Raw genomic sequence first — 13867 nt, forward strand, 5'->3', positions numbered from 1 at the left:
CTGGCAGCTTCTTCCTCTGCTCAGAGATTCCTCCTCCCCCCAACACAAACTCCAAACAAAGGTCTAAGAAAGGAAAACCATGAGTGGTAGCCAAACGCTAGTGCCTCCCAGCTCACCAACTAATCTTGTCACTCCCTGGGCTGATGGGCCTTAAGGCAGGACATCATTTTTTTTTTTTTTAATTGATTTTTTACAGAGAGGAAGGGAGAGAGATAGAGAGCTAGAAACATCGATGAGAGAGAAACATCGACCAGCTGCCTCTTGCACACCCCCTACTGGGGATGTGCCCGCAACCAAGGTACATGCCCCTGACTGGAATTGAACCTGGGACCTTTCAGTCCGCAGACCGACGCTCTACCACTGAGCCAAACCGGTTTGGGCAGGACATCATTTTTATCCAATTCCCTTATTAGGTTAATAACCTTTATTAAGATTAATTTTGTATTCGTCTTCAACTGGGATGATTTGGTTTTAATCTCTTTTGCTTATTATAGTTGTTCCCTATTAAACAAGAGGTAAAGTGCTTGAATTTCTCCTGTGTCTTCTGGCCAATATCTCTCCTAAGTGTGTGTCCCAGAACAATAGCATTCAACAGCCCACAAGACTCACACCTAGCTAGGAGCATCAGAACAATGGCAAATGGGCAAGCAATTTAAAGGGTTTGCTAAAAGCTACCTCATGTGTGTGTACGTGTGGGTGTGTAAACTCCTTTACATTTTTTTTACTATTTTATAATTCTTGAACACAAAGAAAGCCGTCCACACACAATGCAAGAGACACACAATAATATGTGACTCTTTCTGTGTTCCAGTCTCTGAGTCATCCATGAGGGGTTGTTCACATCTGCTTTCAGCAGCACAACTATTTGAGGGCAGTGACAAGTAACTTTGCTTTTTCGGGGCTCTATCGTGTTTTTATTGCTGGGATATGGAATTCATCCAGAATACCTTAAGTAGAAGGTGCACTGCGCTACAAGGCTGAACCGGGAAGAGCTTCAAGACATTTTCTTTGTCTGTGCATTTGGCTGGTTGAAATTCTTCACAACAGAAGCAAATCTTGCCTTCACCTAAGTCCACCTTAAGGGGAAAAAGGCAGAATAATAATTTCATCATTAATTTAAAAAAATGCACAGGCTACATCAAGGAGCACCAATCCTACAGAATGAGATAAGGCAGGGTTTCGGGTCAGGCAGAGTCTGTATCAGTCAGGACAGGCTCTGGTATGCTGTGCTAACAACCAGCCCCCAATTTCCAGTGGCTTAACCAAACAAGGTTATTTCTTGAACATGCCACATGTCCATTTAGGTCAGCAGGGGGCTCTGCTCATCAAATTAACTTAGAGACCCAGGTTGATAGAGTATCTACCATCTCAGGATTAATCATTGCTGTGCCAGAGAAATGGAGAACACAAGATAAATTGCACATTGGCACTTAAAGTAGGGTTGTCAGATAAAATTGGAAGACACCCAGTTAAATCTGAAAAAAATAATAGACCATTTTTTAGTATAAGTATGTCCCAAATATTGCATGAGACATGTTTATAGTATAAGCTATTAGCTGTTTATTTTACATACAAATTTAATTAATGTCCTGTCCGGTATTTTCATTTGCTAAATCTGGTAACCCTAGCATAAATCTTTCTCTTGGCGATGACACTCAACACTTTACCTAATTTGTCCCCACCTAACTCCAAGAGGGAAAGGAAGCTCAGTTTACCGTGTGCCTGTAACAAGCAGATGGTACATTTTGGTGAACAGCAGCCCTAAACCCTGTGTACTCAAAGAGATCTCTTAGTTTACATCTTCAATGTTTTAATTATTTGAAGTGATAACTTCACTGATCAGAAAAAAAAAGTTTCTTATTGAATGAAGATTTTTACTCTCTAGCCACAGTAATAAATTTCATGATAGTTTTGAAAATTAGGAAAATTTTGACTAGTAAACTAAAGGAAAAATTCTACTACTGGATTACACTTTTTATTTTAGTTTGGTTATAGTTTTTCTTTTTTTGCAAATTTATATACACACAAAATTTTCATACACAAATGTTAGGCATACCATTTGAGGAATTTTGAGCCATGCATTTACCTGTGTAACTCAAACCCTATCAACACAGACAGCATGACCATGAGAGTACGCCCCTTCCCCATCAATCCCCACCCACACCCTTCTAAAGGCAACCAAGGGTTTGATTTTTTTCTACACAGATTAGTTTTGCCTCCTCCAAAACTCCATGGATTCCTTGTCCTGAAACCACATTGAAAGGGATGCATTATTATATCAAACACTGATGCCCGGGTTTTAACGTAAATGCTGCCTGTGATACAAATAATTACAGCCAAAGTTACCTTGATGGACTCTATCATCTGTCCATTCATTCCCATTTGGTTTCTTTCCTTTCCTAGTTTGTCCACAGAGACGATCTCAGCAGTGTCCTCACACCCAAGTCCACACCCCACCACACACACACACACACACAGGCACTGAGCTGTCTGTATGTGAATTCTTCTTCCATTCTCACAATGTTGAAGATGCATCCTACATTCCTGCCTTCGAAGGGAAAACCACGGTGGCTATTCAGACAGGATTTCTCCAGGCTGGGTCTAGGCGGGTTGGAACTTTCCTTTCCTCTTGGGATCAGTGGCTGTCTCTTGGTCCCACTCCCATAATTAAATTCTGCAGGGAAATATTACTCTCAAAGGTCTTCCTCCTTTAAAGTCTCCATCTGGGAGCTTCCTGTTTCAGTGCAGGCAGCACTGTTTAGTAGTAACAAACAGGCAGCAAACAGAGATGATACATTCTGTGCGTGTCTCCATTCTGCCCACGTACACAAGGCCCTCTCCTCCCCACGCAGGACCCCAGCTCACTGTTTCCAACACCACACAGTATTTCTTGTGCTTCTGTAATTCTTAAGATCTTATCGAAGGATTATACCTCCCTCAGGTAAGACGTCATTTTTATAAAGTCCTCCCTTCCCACAAGTCCATTCTTGATACAAGGCATTCCGCTAAGAGAGAAGCCAGGCCTATATGGGCTACACACACGGCTGCATTATTCACACAACGCCCGACATTCAAATATACAGAAACCTTTGGGGTGAGCTAGTGTGGACGGCAAAATTTTCCAGATGTATGAAGGTTAATCCCTTTAAACAAGACTATTTGAAAGTTTAATCATTCTGCAAATAATAATGAATAGCAATGACTGTGCCCAGCTGGAGAAACCCGAAGGCTCTGTGCAAAATGATTCTAGACGGCCATGTTCTCCTGGTCCTGATCCTTCACCTCTCCTCTGCCCAAGGTTTCTAAAAAACGTACTAGCTTCTCCTCAATTTCTTTAACCTACCTACCTACCTCTCCCCAAGCCTAAGTGAACAACATCCATTCTTCAACCTTGACATTGGCTGTTAGATCTACTCCTTCCTCCCGCCATCAACCAGCACTGTGGTTCTCAACCCTTGCTGCACATCAGAATCTTCTGGGAACTGCCTAAAGAGTGGAGATGCATCTTTAGCAGCTAAGGAACTGCCAACTAAAGTAAGAAGGAGCTCTCACTTCAGTCCCAGGAGACTGGCAAAAAATGACAGACACTTGTTGCTGGAGGAGGGTCACTGGAGAAATGTGAGCGGAAGCCCTTTATTACAGGAACTGCTATATATTTTAAATTAAAGGTATTTATTTAGGAAGTTTTTTTAAGAACTTAGACATACATTTATTTCATAACCTGTGTGAGTGTGTGTGTGTGTGTGTGTGTGTGTGTGTGTGTGTTTGTGTATTTACTCAAGAGAAATAAAACCAGACCCACAAAAAAATAACTATACAAAAATATTTTTGAAAAGTTCAGAGATGGTACAGGTCCACAACCTCTTATACTCAATTCTGAAACCTTGAAAGTTTCTCTTACAGCCGCTGTCCCAGATTGCACGAGGGTACTACAGAATAAATAGTCTATATATCACATTTATCTTCTAAAAGTTGGGGGAAACTCTGAAATCTGAAACACCTTTGGCCTCCAAAGGTTGTAGGTGGAGGCCTGCTGACTTGTATTCTGATAATACCCATTTTTCCTCTTTAGATGAGAGCAGATAGATACTGACAGTCAATACCCAATCTACCAGTTAACTAATGATGCACTGAATTACTGGGGTTTGGGATCCTGCTGGCTGGCTCCTGCCTAGAACAAAATAACTGACAGCCTGAGTGAAATAATTAGCAGACAGCTTCCTTTTACCAACGTCAGGTTTCACTTTAGGAGCTGCCTGGTGGATCCATGCTGCCAGCTACACACCGGCACCCAATGGGAGCTGGACAGGCAGGGTCAGCCCGGTGCACGGTGGCGTTTCGGGACTGCTTACCAAGTCACACCTGGGCACGCTGGACACAAACTGGGCCCCTTGGCAGCCCAGGATGAACCCGGCTAGGTTTAAGAGGACACACACCACGGAGAGCAGCACGAAGAGGTTGACCTGAAATGGCAAGGAAATAGGCAGTTAGAAAAAGATAGCAGCTAGATTCAGAGAGGGTTTTATCTGAATAAAACAAACTCACCTTCTCTTCCTAGAGGAAGCATTATTTTTTAGAAGTCAGACCATGGTTTTAGTTTTAAAAACTTCCCCCTACTTTTTAGAATGCTTAAAATATGCTCAGGAATGCCAGTGCCTTTCAAATGTTCTCAATAATGTCATGTCCCTATTTCCTCCCCGCTCCCCTTTTCAGATAAGGGAGTTCTGCCCCTGTCTTTTATCTGTGCGAGGCAATAAGCAATAGTGATGTTCTCCTTGAGCCGTTGTTATTTTTCCTGAGGTTTGCAGAACCAATGATAAGTAGACAAATGGAGAATTCTAGAATATAAATGGAACCTAGGGAAATCAAGAAGCTCAGAGCCATTATTAGCCAGAAACTGTAGTAGACACGTGAAAATAGAGATGAGCTCTTGCCCAGTTCTGTGTGACTCAGGCTTCGCCTCTCTTGATAAGACTGGAATTTCGCTCTGTTGCCCCTCAATCCCTTCTCCCAATCAGCGGTCAGACAAAGCGGCACCAGTAACCACTGCTGTATCTACCACATCATCAGAGGCTTTGAAAAGAAAGCACACCACTAATCTTCATGACTAAGGCTTAGCAGCAGCAGATATAGAATGGGTGAGAGTCCATCACCCAATGCTAGACCCCAAACTGCATCATTAAAATCTTAAGTCCAGCTCATCAAATGACTCCATTTAAAGAGTCAACAGGCAAGCCCCAGACTGGGAGAAAATATATCATGCCTATGTTGAACAAAGAACCTTTTCCAGAATATACACATTACTCCTCAGCTCAAAACAGAAACCCAAAGTAAAAATTGGGCAGATGCTTTCTCCTTCCCCTACCCCTCCCTGCCCTAGGCATGTTGCCATTAGCTAAAACAAATAAACAAACAAACAAACAAACAAACAAACAAACAAAATTGGGCAAAAGGCTGGAATATGTATTTAACAAAAGAAGATAAACTGGCCAATAAGCGCATGAAAAGGTGTCAACATCATTAATGATCATAAATGCAAATTAAAACTATAATGAGATACCACTTTACACCAACAAGAATGGTTAAAATAAAAAAGGTGGACAACAGTTAAGTGTTGGTGAGAATGAGGAGCACACGGACACTCAGACATCTCCTGTCCGGGTATAAAACGTACCACTGCTTTAGAAAACTGTATTTCAATTGCTTAGAAATTAAATATAAATCTCCCATGCAGAGGAATTCCAAATAATTGATGGGGATACTCTACTCTCAACTCCCTACACCATAAATGTGGGCTGAAAAGGATCAAGGAGAAGTAACTTCCAGGGGAGAAACCTGACAAACACAGTATTGACCAGGTGACCAAGGTTAACATCACTAATACGTCCTGTTGGTGGTATGCACCCTTCACATGATACCATGAAAATGGTGTTCTACCTCTGTGGTCTTCCTCCCCAGCATTCATGATAACCTCTGTCTGTTCATGAGAAAAACAGCCAAAAATCTCAACTGAGGCACATTCTACCGAGTGCCTGACAAGGACTCCTCAAAACAGTGGAGAACATGGAAATCAAGGAAAGTCTAAGAAACTTTCTCAGACATGACAATGAATGTAACAAGGTGTCCTGAGTGGGATCCTGGACAGAGGAAGGACATTAGGTATAAGCTAAGAAAACCTGGAGAGCATACATTTTAGTAGATAATGATGTACCAATATTGGCTCATTAATTGGGACTCATGAACCTTTAGTTCATTCATTGTGTCAATAATAGGGAAAACTGAAAAAGGTAATACTCTCAACCGTAAAGATTTAAAAAATAATAGGGGATACTGGGTATTGACCTGCAATTTCACTCCTAGAAATAGACCCAGAGAAATAAGTGCAAATATGACCTGCAATTTCACTCCTAGAAATAGACCCAGAGAAATAAGTGCAACTGCCCACAAAAGGACTTACAGAAGCTATTTACAACACCTTTATTCATATTAGACCAAAAAAATAAAAAGTCAAATATCCAACAACAGGAGAATAGACAGTGGGATACTTCGAGCAATAACTTGAACCATAAACAAAGATGTGGAATCCTGAGCAAAGTTATCTGAACACAACACAATGACACTGGGGAGGTGGGTGAGGACAGGACACCATGCTTTTCTGAAGTAGTTGAGCGAAAATGAATGTTTCTGATTGACCCCCCAGCACCATGGAAACCACAAAACATAATAAATCACAGTCACTCAAAAGCCCAGACTCTGGCTGCTTAGAACCTGTTTGGGAGCTCACTCAGGCACTGACTTGGTTTGTCTGTGTGGCTTTAATCCTCAGATCCGAAGAGAACTTACTCCCGTGACACCTTACTCCCAGAAACTTGGCAGGCGTATCACTAACATTCAGACTGCTTCTGGCCGGCAAGCCAAGCACAGGCCCACTGCTGCGCACAGAACCAGCTGTCTCCCTTTCCTCTCAGAGACGCTAAGTGTCGGATTTACTCAGGTTGTGCCTGTCCTGGAGTTAAAGTGTTTAAAATATGGGAACATTTATTTCCAATCATTTTTTCAATGGGAAAGGCTTCTTCCTCTCTCCACCAAAGTAAGACACAAATCTTCAGTTGGAGAACAGTTTCAAAATGAGTCATTAATTCTGGTGAAAATGTACAGGTCTCAGAGGTTACTTCCCGTCTCCGTACGAGTGTGTGTGTGTGTGTGTGTGTGTGTGTGTGTGTGTGTGTGTATGTGTGTGTGTGAGAGAGAGGGGGGGGGGGAGAGAGAGAGAGAGAGAGAGAGAGAGAGAGAGAGAGAGAGAGAGAGGAATTCTGTCCTACCAGGGCTCTTCGCCCTGATCTCTTGCAACTCCTCTCCCCCATCTCCCCCATCTTTCATCTCCCAGGGCTCCCTTTCGGCTCATCACCCCTCATTTCTTGGGGAAAGTGACTTTTCTCATGAGCTAAGCAATCGGGCGTAAGAAAAAAGGGGAGGTCCTTCACGTGTCTGGCTCTATAATTCCCCAACACAGCTTAGCTCTGCCATCCCTAAATTAACATGTTCTTGTCAGGAATGCGACTGTGACCAGGAGACTAACATCTGAATGGGAATCTTGAAGTAATCAGAGGATGACATGACACACCAGATCTGCTATACAAATCAGGTGGAAGGGTCAGGACTGTGGTCCGGTATAACCCTCAGGAATCGGCTGGCAGAAGGAAAGTTGGATTTGAAGATAAGGAAGAAAACAGAAAGTTAGGTTTAAACAAAACTGCTGATATATGCTTCTTGATACTCTCTTTACTCCATTATTCCTTTTCTCCTTTTCTTTGTACTTCTCTAATTTGTGTTCTGGTCTTGCTTCTGGCCTCTTCTCTGCTGTTTACTCAGCAGGTTAAAGAGTCAGACCTTAGGATTCCCCAACAATGAAGATCACAGCTCTTGAGAACAATCTCCGAACATGTCTGCCATGAAGTCCTTCCCTCTCTGTATTCACAAGCTGTTCACACTGTATGTGAAGTCCAATACATACAATGGAATATTTTCCAGTCTTAAAAAGGAAGCACTGACTCATACTACAATGGGAATGCACCTTGGGAACAGTATGCTAAATGAAATAAGCCAGACACAGAGGAGGATTATACTTATACTAGAGGCCCAGTGTACGAAATTCATGCACTCTGGGGATGGAGGGTCCCTCAGCCCAGATTGTGAGAGGGCACAGGCCAGGCCAAGGGACCCCACCAATGCACAATTGGGACTGGAGAGAGATGCGGGAGGTTAGCCCAAGGGAAGGGATTACAGAAGGGCTCCAGGGTGTGTCCGGCCTGCTCACTCATTCCTGATCGGCTGGACCCCAGCAGCAAGTTAACCTTCCTGTCGGAGCGTCTGCCCCCTGGTGGTCAGTGCACATCATAGTGACTGGTCGACCAGTCAACTGCCCCCCTGGTGGTCAGTTCACGTCATAGTTAGCGGTTGAGCGGCCTTAGCATATCATTGGCTTATTATACTTTGATTGGTTGAATGGATGACTGGATACTTAGCATATTAGACTTTTATTATATAGGATGAGGTCAAATTCATAGAGACAGACAGTAGAATGGTAGTCAGTTGGGGATGGGGGAAGGGAGTTATTGCTGAATGGGTACAGAGATTTTATTGGGGATTATTTAAAAAATGAATAGTGGTGATGGCTATACAGCATTGTGAATACACGTAATGCCACTGAACTGTACACTCAAAATGGCAAAAATGGTCATTTTTATTTTATGTGTATTTTATCAAAAATTTTAAAAATCACACATAAAATTAAAAAAAATGAAAAGAAAGGAAGGAAAAGAGATGAAGTCCAATTTCTATTTCCCTTCCCCTTGATTCTAAGCTGGCCGTAGGAACTTGTCTGATCAACAGAAAGTGGTGCAGGTGACATTCTGGGACACACAAAGCTACACTGTAAGAAGCCTGGGCCTCGTGGGCCACCTGGGTCCCTGGGCCACTTAGGTCCCTGGGCCACGTGGGCCTCCTGGAACACTCTTCTGGAAATGGAAGAGAAGAAGGAAAGAAATGAGGAGGAAGAGGAGAAAGAGAAGAGGAAAAGGAAAGGAGAGAGGGGAGAAGAAGAAATAAACTGATGTGACTTATCTCTTCATAAAAAAGAGTACTTTAGAACACTAAAGACACAATAATCAAAGGAAATTACTGAACCTTGACTGGACCCTACGTTGTGTTTTTTTAATGGAACTAGGTTACACAGGTGTATTCACTTTTTGATGATACATCAATCTGTACACATTTGCATACAGAAATACACACAATTCATACTTTAGTTAAAAAGCTTTTTGACTGCCGAAACTGGTTTGGATCAGTGGATAGAGCGTCCGTGTGAGGACTGAAAGGTCCCAGGTTCGAATCCGGTCAAGGGCATGTATTTCAGTTGCAGGCACATCCCCAGTAGGAGATGTGTAGGAGGCAGCTGATTGATAATTCTCTCTCATCGATGTTTCTAACTCTCTATCTCTCTCTCTTCCTCTCAGTAAAAAATCAATAAAATATATATTTTTAAGAAAATCTTTTTGATTAAGAAAAAGTTATACAATATTTTGGAGTGACTAGGGAAATTTAAATAAGAGCCGTATATTAAATGACATTAGGGAAATTAGTGATCATTTTCTTAGCTGTCATAATGTTATTATGGTGAGATAGAAGGTCTTATTTTTAGGAGAGAATGCCTCCTTAAGAATATATACCCTAGCCAGCCGGTTTGGCTCAGTGGATAGAGTGTCGATCTGAGATCTGAAGGGTCCCAGGTTCAAGTCCAGTCAAGGGCATGTACCTTGGTTTCGGGCACATCCCCAGTAGAAGGCGTGCAGGAGGCAGCTGATTGATGTTTCTCTCTCATTGATGTTTCTAACTCTCTATCCCTCTCCCTTCTTCTCTGTAAAAAGAATTGATAAAATATATTTTAAAAATAAAAATTAATAAAGTTTCAAAAAAAGAAAAAAAAGAATATAGAGGTAATGGTGGTTAAATGGAACTGTTGAAGACATTTTTATAGTTGTGATGCACAATGTAACTTAAATAAGTGTTTCTATCAAAGTATTCCTTCAATAAAATGTGTACAGTTTACTGCCAATGATGAGCAAAAAATGAATACTTATCATTGGGCTTATTTGAATGATTAGAATGAGATTCAATGCCCATATCATAAGAATTCAGTTATTTCTAGTGCCAGCTTCACCCTGTTAGAGTGAGTCACATGCAGGGAGTGTGAGCATCAGGGGGTGGCTTATTATCCAGTCTGCCTTATCCTTAATCTGTTCACAGATATTTATTTATTAATGATTTTTTCATAAGAGTTATTGGATAGGAAAATGAAGTGTTTGCTCTTCATTTACTAAATATTTGTAAACTCGAGTTTTTCAACAAAATAAAATTCCATTGTTTTAATGTTTCGGGGGGGGGGAGAGGAAGAATATAGGGGTAAAGTACCATGAAACCTAAAACTTTGAAATACTTCAAATTAAAATCCCTTATTTACGTGCAGACATAGCAAATATAGCAAAATGTTAACAGCTACAAAATCCAAGTAGAAGATATATGAGAATTCGCTGGGTTATTTGCTCAATAGTCCTGTAGGTTTTAGACTTTTCCTGATAAAACATTGAAAAAATATTGAAGAGACCATTTTCAGGTGCACAAGAAACAGAGTAGAGGCATTTGCCTACAAGCTCCTACTACTAGTGAACGTCTTTCTAAAATAGCCGGATAATCTGCCTGGAGGTGCAAAGTTCCCAGTGGAGTATTCATTACAGAATCAAATCTTCTTTTTGGCAAAGCAGAGTCATCTGTCTGTTCCTCTCAAGCACACCCCGAGATAAAGCCTCGCCATCGCTAAGGCCCACTTGGTGGCACAGAGCTCCAGGCAGCCCTCCCCCAGAGGAGCCTGCTGTGGAAGAGACCCACACAAGCAAGGCAGTGATGAAGAGCGTGCACTCTAGAGGCAGATCAACTGACTCTGCACCCAACTCTTCCACTTCTAACTATGCAGCCTTGGGCAAATGACTTAACCTCTCTGTGCCTCCGTTTCTTCAGAATGAGGACACTAGTAACACTTCATAGTTTATTGGGCTAGTACTTGCATCTCAGTTATGTATTTTTTATTACAGACTACAAATATTACCAATCTAGTTCTTAAATCGTAATTAGAATGGACAATCACAGATCCACAGACATTAAAAAACCAAACAGCACAGAAACACAAGGACCAAAGTATCACAAGGACCAAAGTATGACGCCCTCCCCACCACCAGGGAGAAAACATAGATTACTCAGAAAGTACAAAAGGAAAAATGTAAATGTATTTAACCTGTGTCTTCAAAGAGATAAGGGAAATCACAGCATGCATAAAACAAGAATAGCTGCTATGTAAAAGATAATCAGAGATCCAAAAATAGTTTCTGAACATCAAAAGACAAAATTATCAAACTCTCCAATGGAATGGCAGAAGAAAAATTAAGAAATTACCTAGAATATACATATAAAAGACAAGGAAATAGAAAATGTGAGACTTTGAAAAGTTAAGAACCAAAGAGCCTCAGTTCATGAGGTCAGACATCTGATTAGATGTTCTAGGGAAAAAAAGAGCCGAGCAAATTGAGGGAAGGAATTAATCAAACAATTTTAAAAATTGCTCAGTGTGAAGATGTCTTCAAAATAAAAGAAATCCAATAATGGATCAGAGACCTAGATGTAAACTAATACAATAAAACTCTTAGAAGAAAATATAAGGAAATTCTTCATGACCTTGGCTTAGACCAGCCTTCTTAAAGATGGTAGTACAGCCACAACAAATAAATAAATTGGGTTTCAAATAAATAAACTGGGGCAGATGACGGTGGCAGCACACCACAGCAGCTTGCAGGAATCTTCCTGCAACGGGTTCCTAGTGTTATATAATTTCATTTATTTGAAATAACCAGAATAGGCACATTTGTAAAGACAGAGACTGCATTAGTGGTTTCCTAGGACTGGGAGTACTGGGGGGAAATCAAGAGTGACTGCCAATGGGCACAGGGTTTCTCCAGGAGGAGATGGAAAGGTCCTACCATTGTTGGTGGTGACTTGGCACTTGTCTGTGAAATACTAACAGCAACAGAACTGTACACTTTAATTGGGTGCATGGTATGTGTGGTATGTCAATGTTATCTCACTAGAACTGTTTAAAAAATTAGCAGCTAGATGATCTCTGGGATCTTTTTTGTCAGTAAAAAAAAGAAGAGAGTCGTTTAGAAACTCCAGGGGAAAATAAATAAATCTGTATGTCAGAGACATGGTCTGAAGCTGAGCCAAATTAAATGTGACATAATACTGAGCAGACGATAGAGAATCAGAAAAAAACAATAGATTTGACCGGGCTGCTCAAACTGTCCTTCGAGCGACAGGGCTTACGGTTCTTTCTCTCTAGGCCCGATCACTCTTCCTGGTGCTGCAATAACTAATCCAGCTCATCCTCTGAACAGCAGGACCCAAGGGATCAACAGAAAACCACTTTGCTCTCTTCACCAACGTTCATCAAGCCCACTTTGCAGGGCTAGTTCTTCCTGAACCCTTCGATGAAACTGGGGTTTGGGCCTGTGACTTCTCTGGTCAGTATCTGATACAAAGAGTCCTTCCTCACTGCAAGCAACAGAAAGCCTCATGTCAGCAATATCAATGGCCAGACCTGTGTCCTGGTCAAAACTTGCAACCTCAATTTAAATTTCAGCTCTTCTTCTCGTCAGGGGCCAAGTACGCCTGAATGGGGAAAGGCAAGGGAGCACTGCAGTCTTCTTGATTTTCCTGCTTTTTGTGTCCACTTCTGAGCCTGCTAGCCACAGCCCTGTCATTCAGGACTGGAGGGGATGGGGGGAGGCCAGGGCACGATGGTAAACAAGGCAAGGGGCAGTGAGAGTTCACTTGAGAGTTCACTTCTAGCCTCAGCAAGTGTTAGGCCAACCTTTTGGACCGCAGGATTAAAGGACTGCTCCCAAATGGGGCTTCCCGTGGCTCCTCTGAGACACCCGCTGTTGAGCCTGCAGTTCCCTTGGCTTTGGCATGGAGCTGAGCAGGCTGCTGTCTCCTCACTCCTCTAAGAGGCTCTCGGGAGCAGGATCTTAGCTTATGCAGGTCTGCTCTCTCTTGCATCTGTCAGTTGGAAGTGTACATCTTGGGCTTGGTCTGGGAAAGTACATTTATTTCCCAACTGCAGTCTTTAACTCTGAGGCCATAGGGCACTCCAGTCAGACCTCTCAATCCCCCCAAGCCTGACCCCAGTCCAGTCAGACACCAAGGGACCCGTATCAGGTCAACAAGTGCCTCTCTTCAAGCACCTCTCGCCTGGGGGAGATAGAACTCCAACGCCCCAGCAGGTCAGTAACTTCCTCCAACACATTTGTCTCTTTAATCCCTAATGTGTTTATAGGCTGGGGGAAGAGATAAACGAAGGGTTGCAAAACTGGTTTTTTTACCCAGAAGCTTTGTGCCTGGACAGTCTAACACACGCTAAAATGTGGGAGCTACTGACATCTGTTATGTGGCAGCCTCAGGTGAATCTGGAAATAAAGAACCCATTGCTAACTTCCTAGTACAAGTGATGCTATTATTCATTTTTTACTATTTTAGAAACAATTTATGGATGACGTTGGAAAGGTATAACATAGTTTAAGAGCAAAGTGTAAGCATTAAAACACTGCCAATATAAGGTAATAGTGTTACTGTGAAAAATTGGGAAGTGGAAAGGGGGAAAGAAATAGAGATAAGCGCTGATTCCTTCATCTAATAAAAGAGAGAGTCAAGATATACTTTACAAAGTTGATTTAAGAAAGAGAAGTTTAGTCCTGGCCAGTGT

The 13867-nt window shown here is 42.0% G+C and overlaps 1 protein-coding gene across 1 annotated transcript in view; it reads right to left on the bottom strand.

The window, feature by feature from the left end:
- Positions 1 to 13867, bottom strand: part of ENTREP1 (endosomal transmembrane epsin interactor 1) — a 52926-nt gene that overhangs the window by 18268 nt on the left and 20791 nt on the right. The window contains exons 3-4 of the mRNA XM_084899517.1: positions 4353 to 4463; positions 948 to 1076 (exon numbers count right to left, since the gene is read on the bottom strand). Of these exons, the coding sequence (XP_084755643.1) occupies positions 948 to 1076; positions 4353 to 4463 (240 nt within the window). The remainder of the gene's footprint in view (positions 1 to 947; positions 1077 to 4352; positions 4464 to 13867) is intronic.

Source organism: Pipistrellus hanaki (genome assembly GCF_964339955.1).
Source record: "Pipistrellus hanaki genome assembly, chromosome: 11".
NCBI lineage: Eukaryota > Metazoa > Chordata > Mammalia > Chiroptera > Vespertilionidae > Pipistrellus > Pipistrellus hanaki.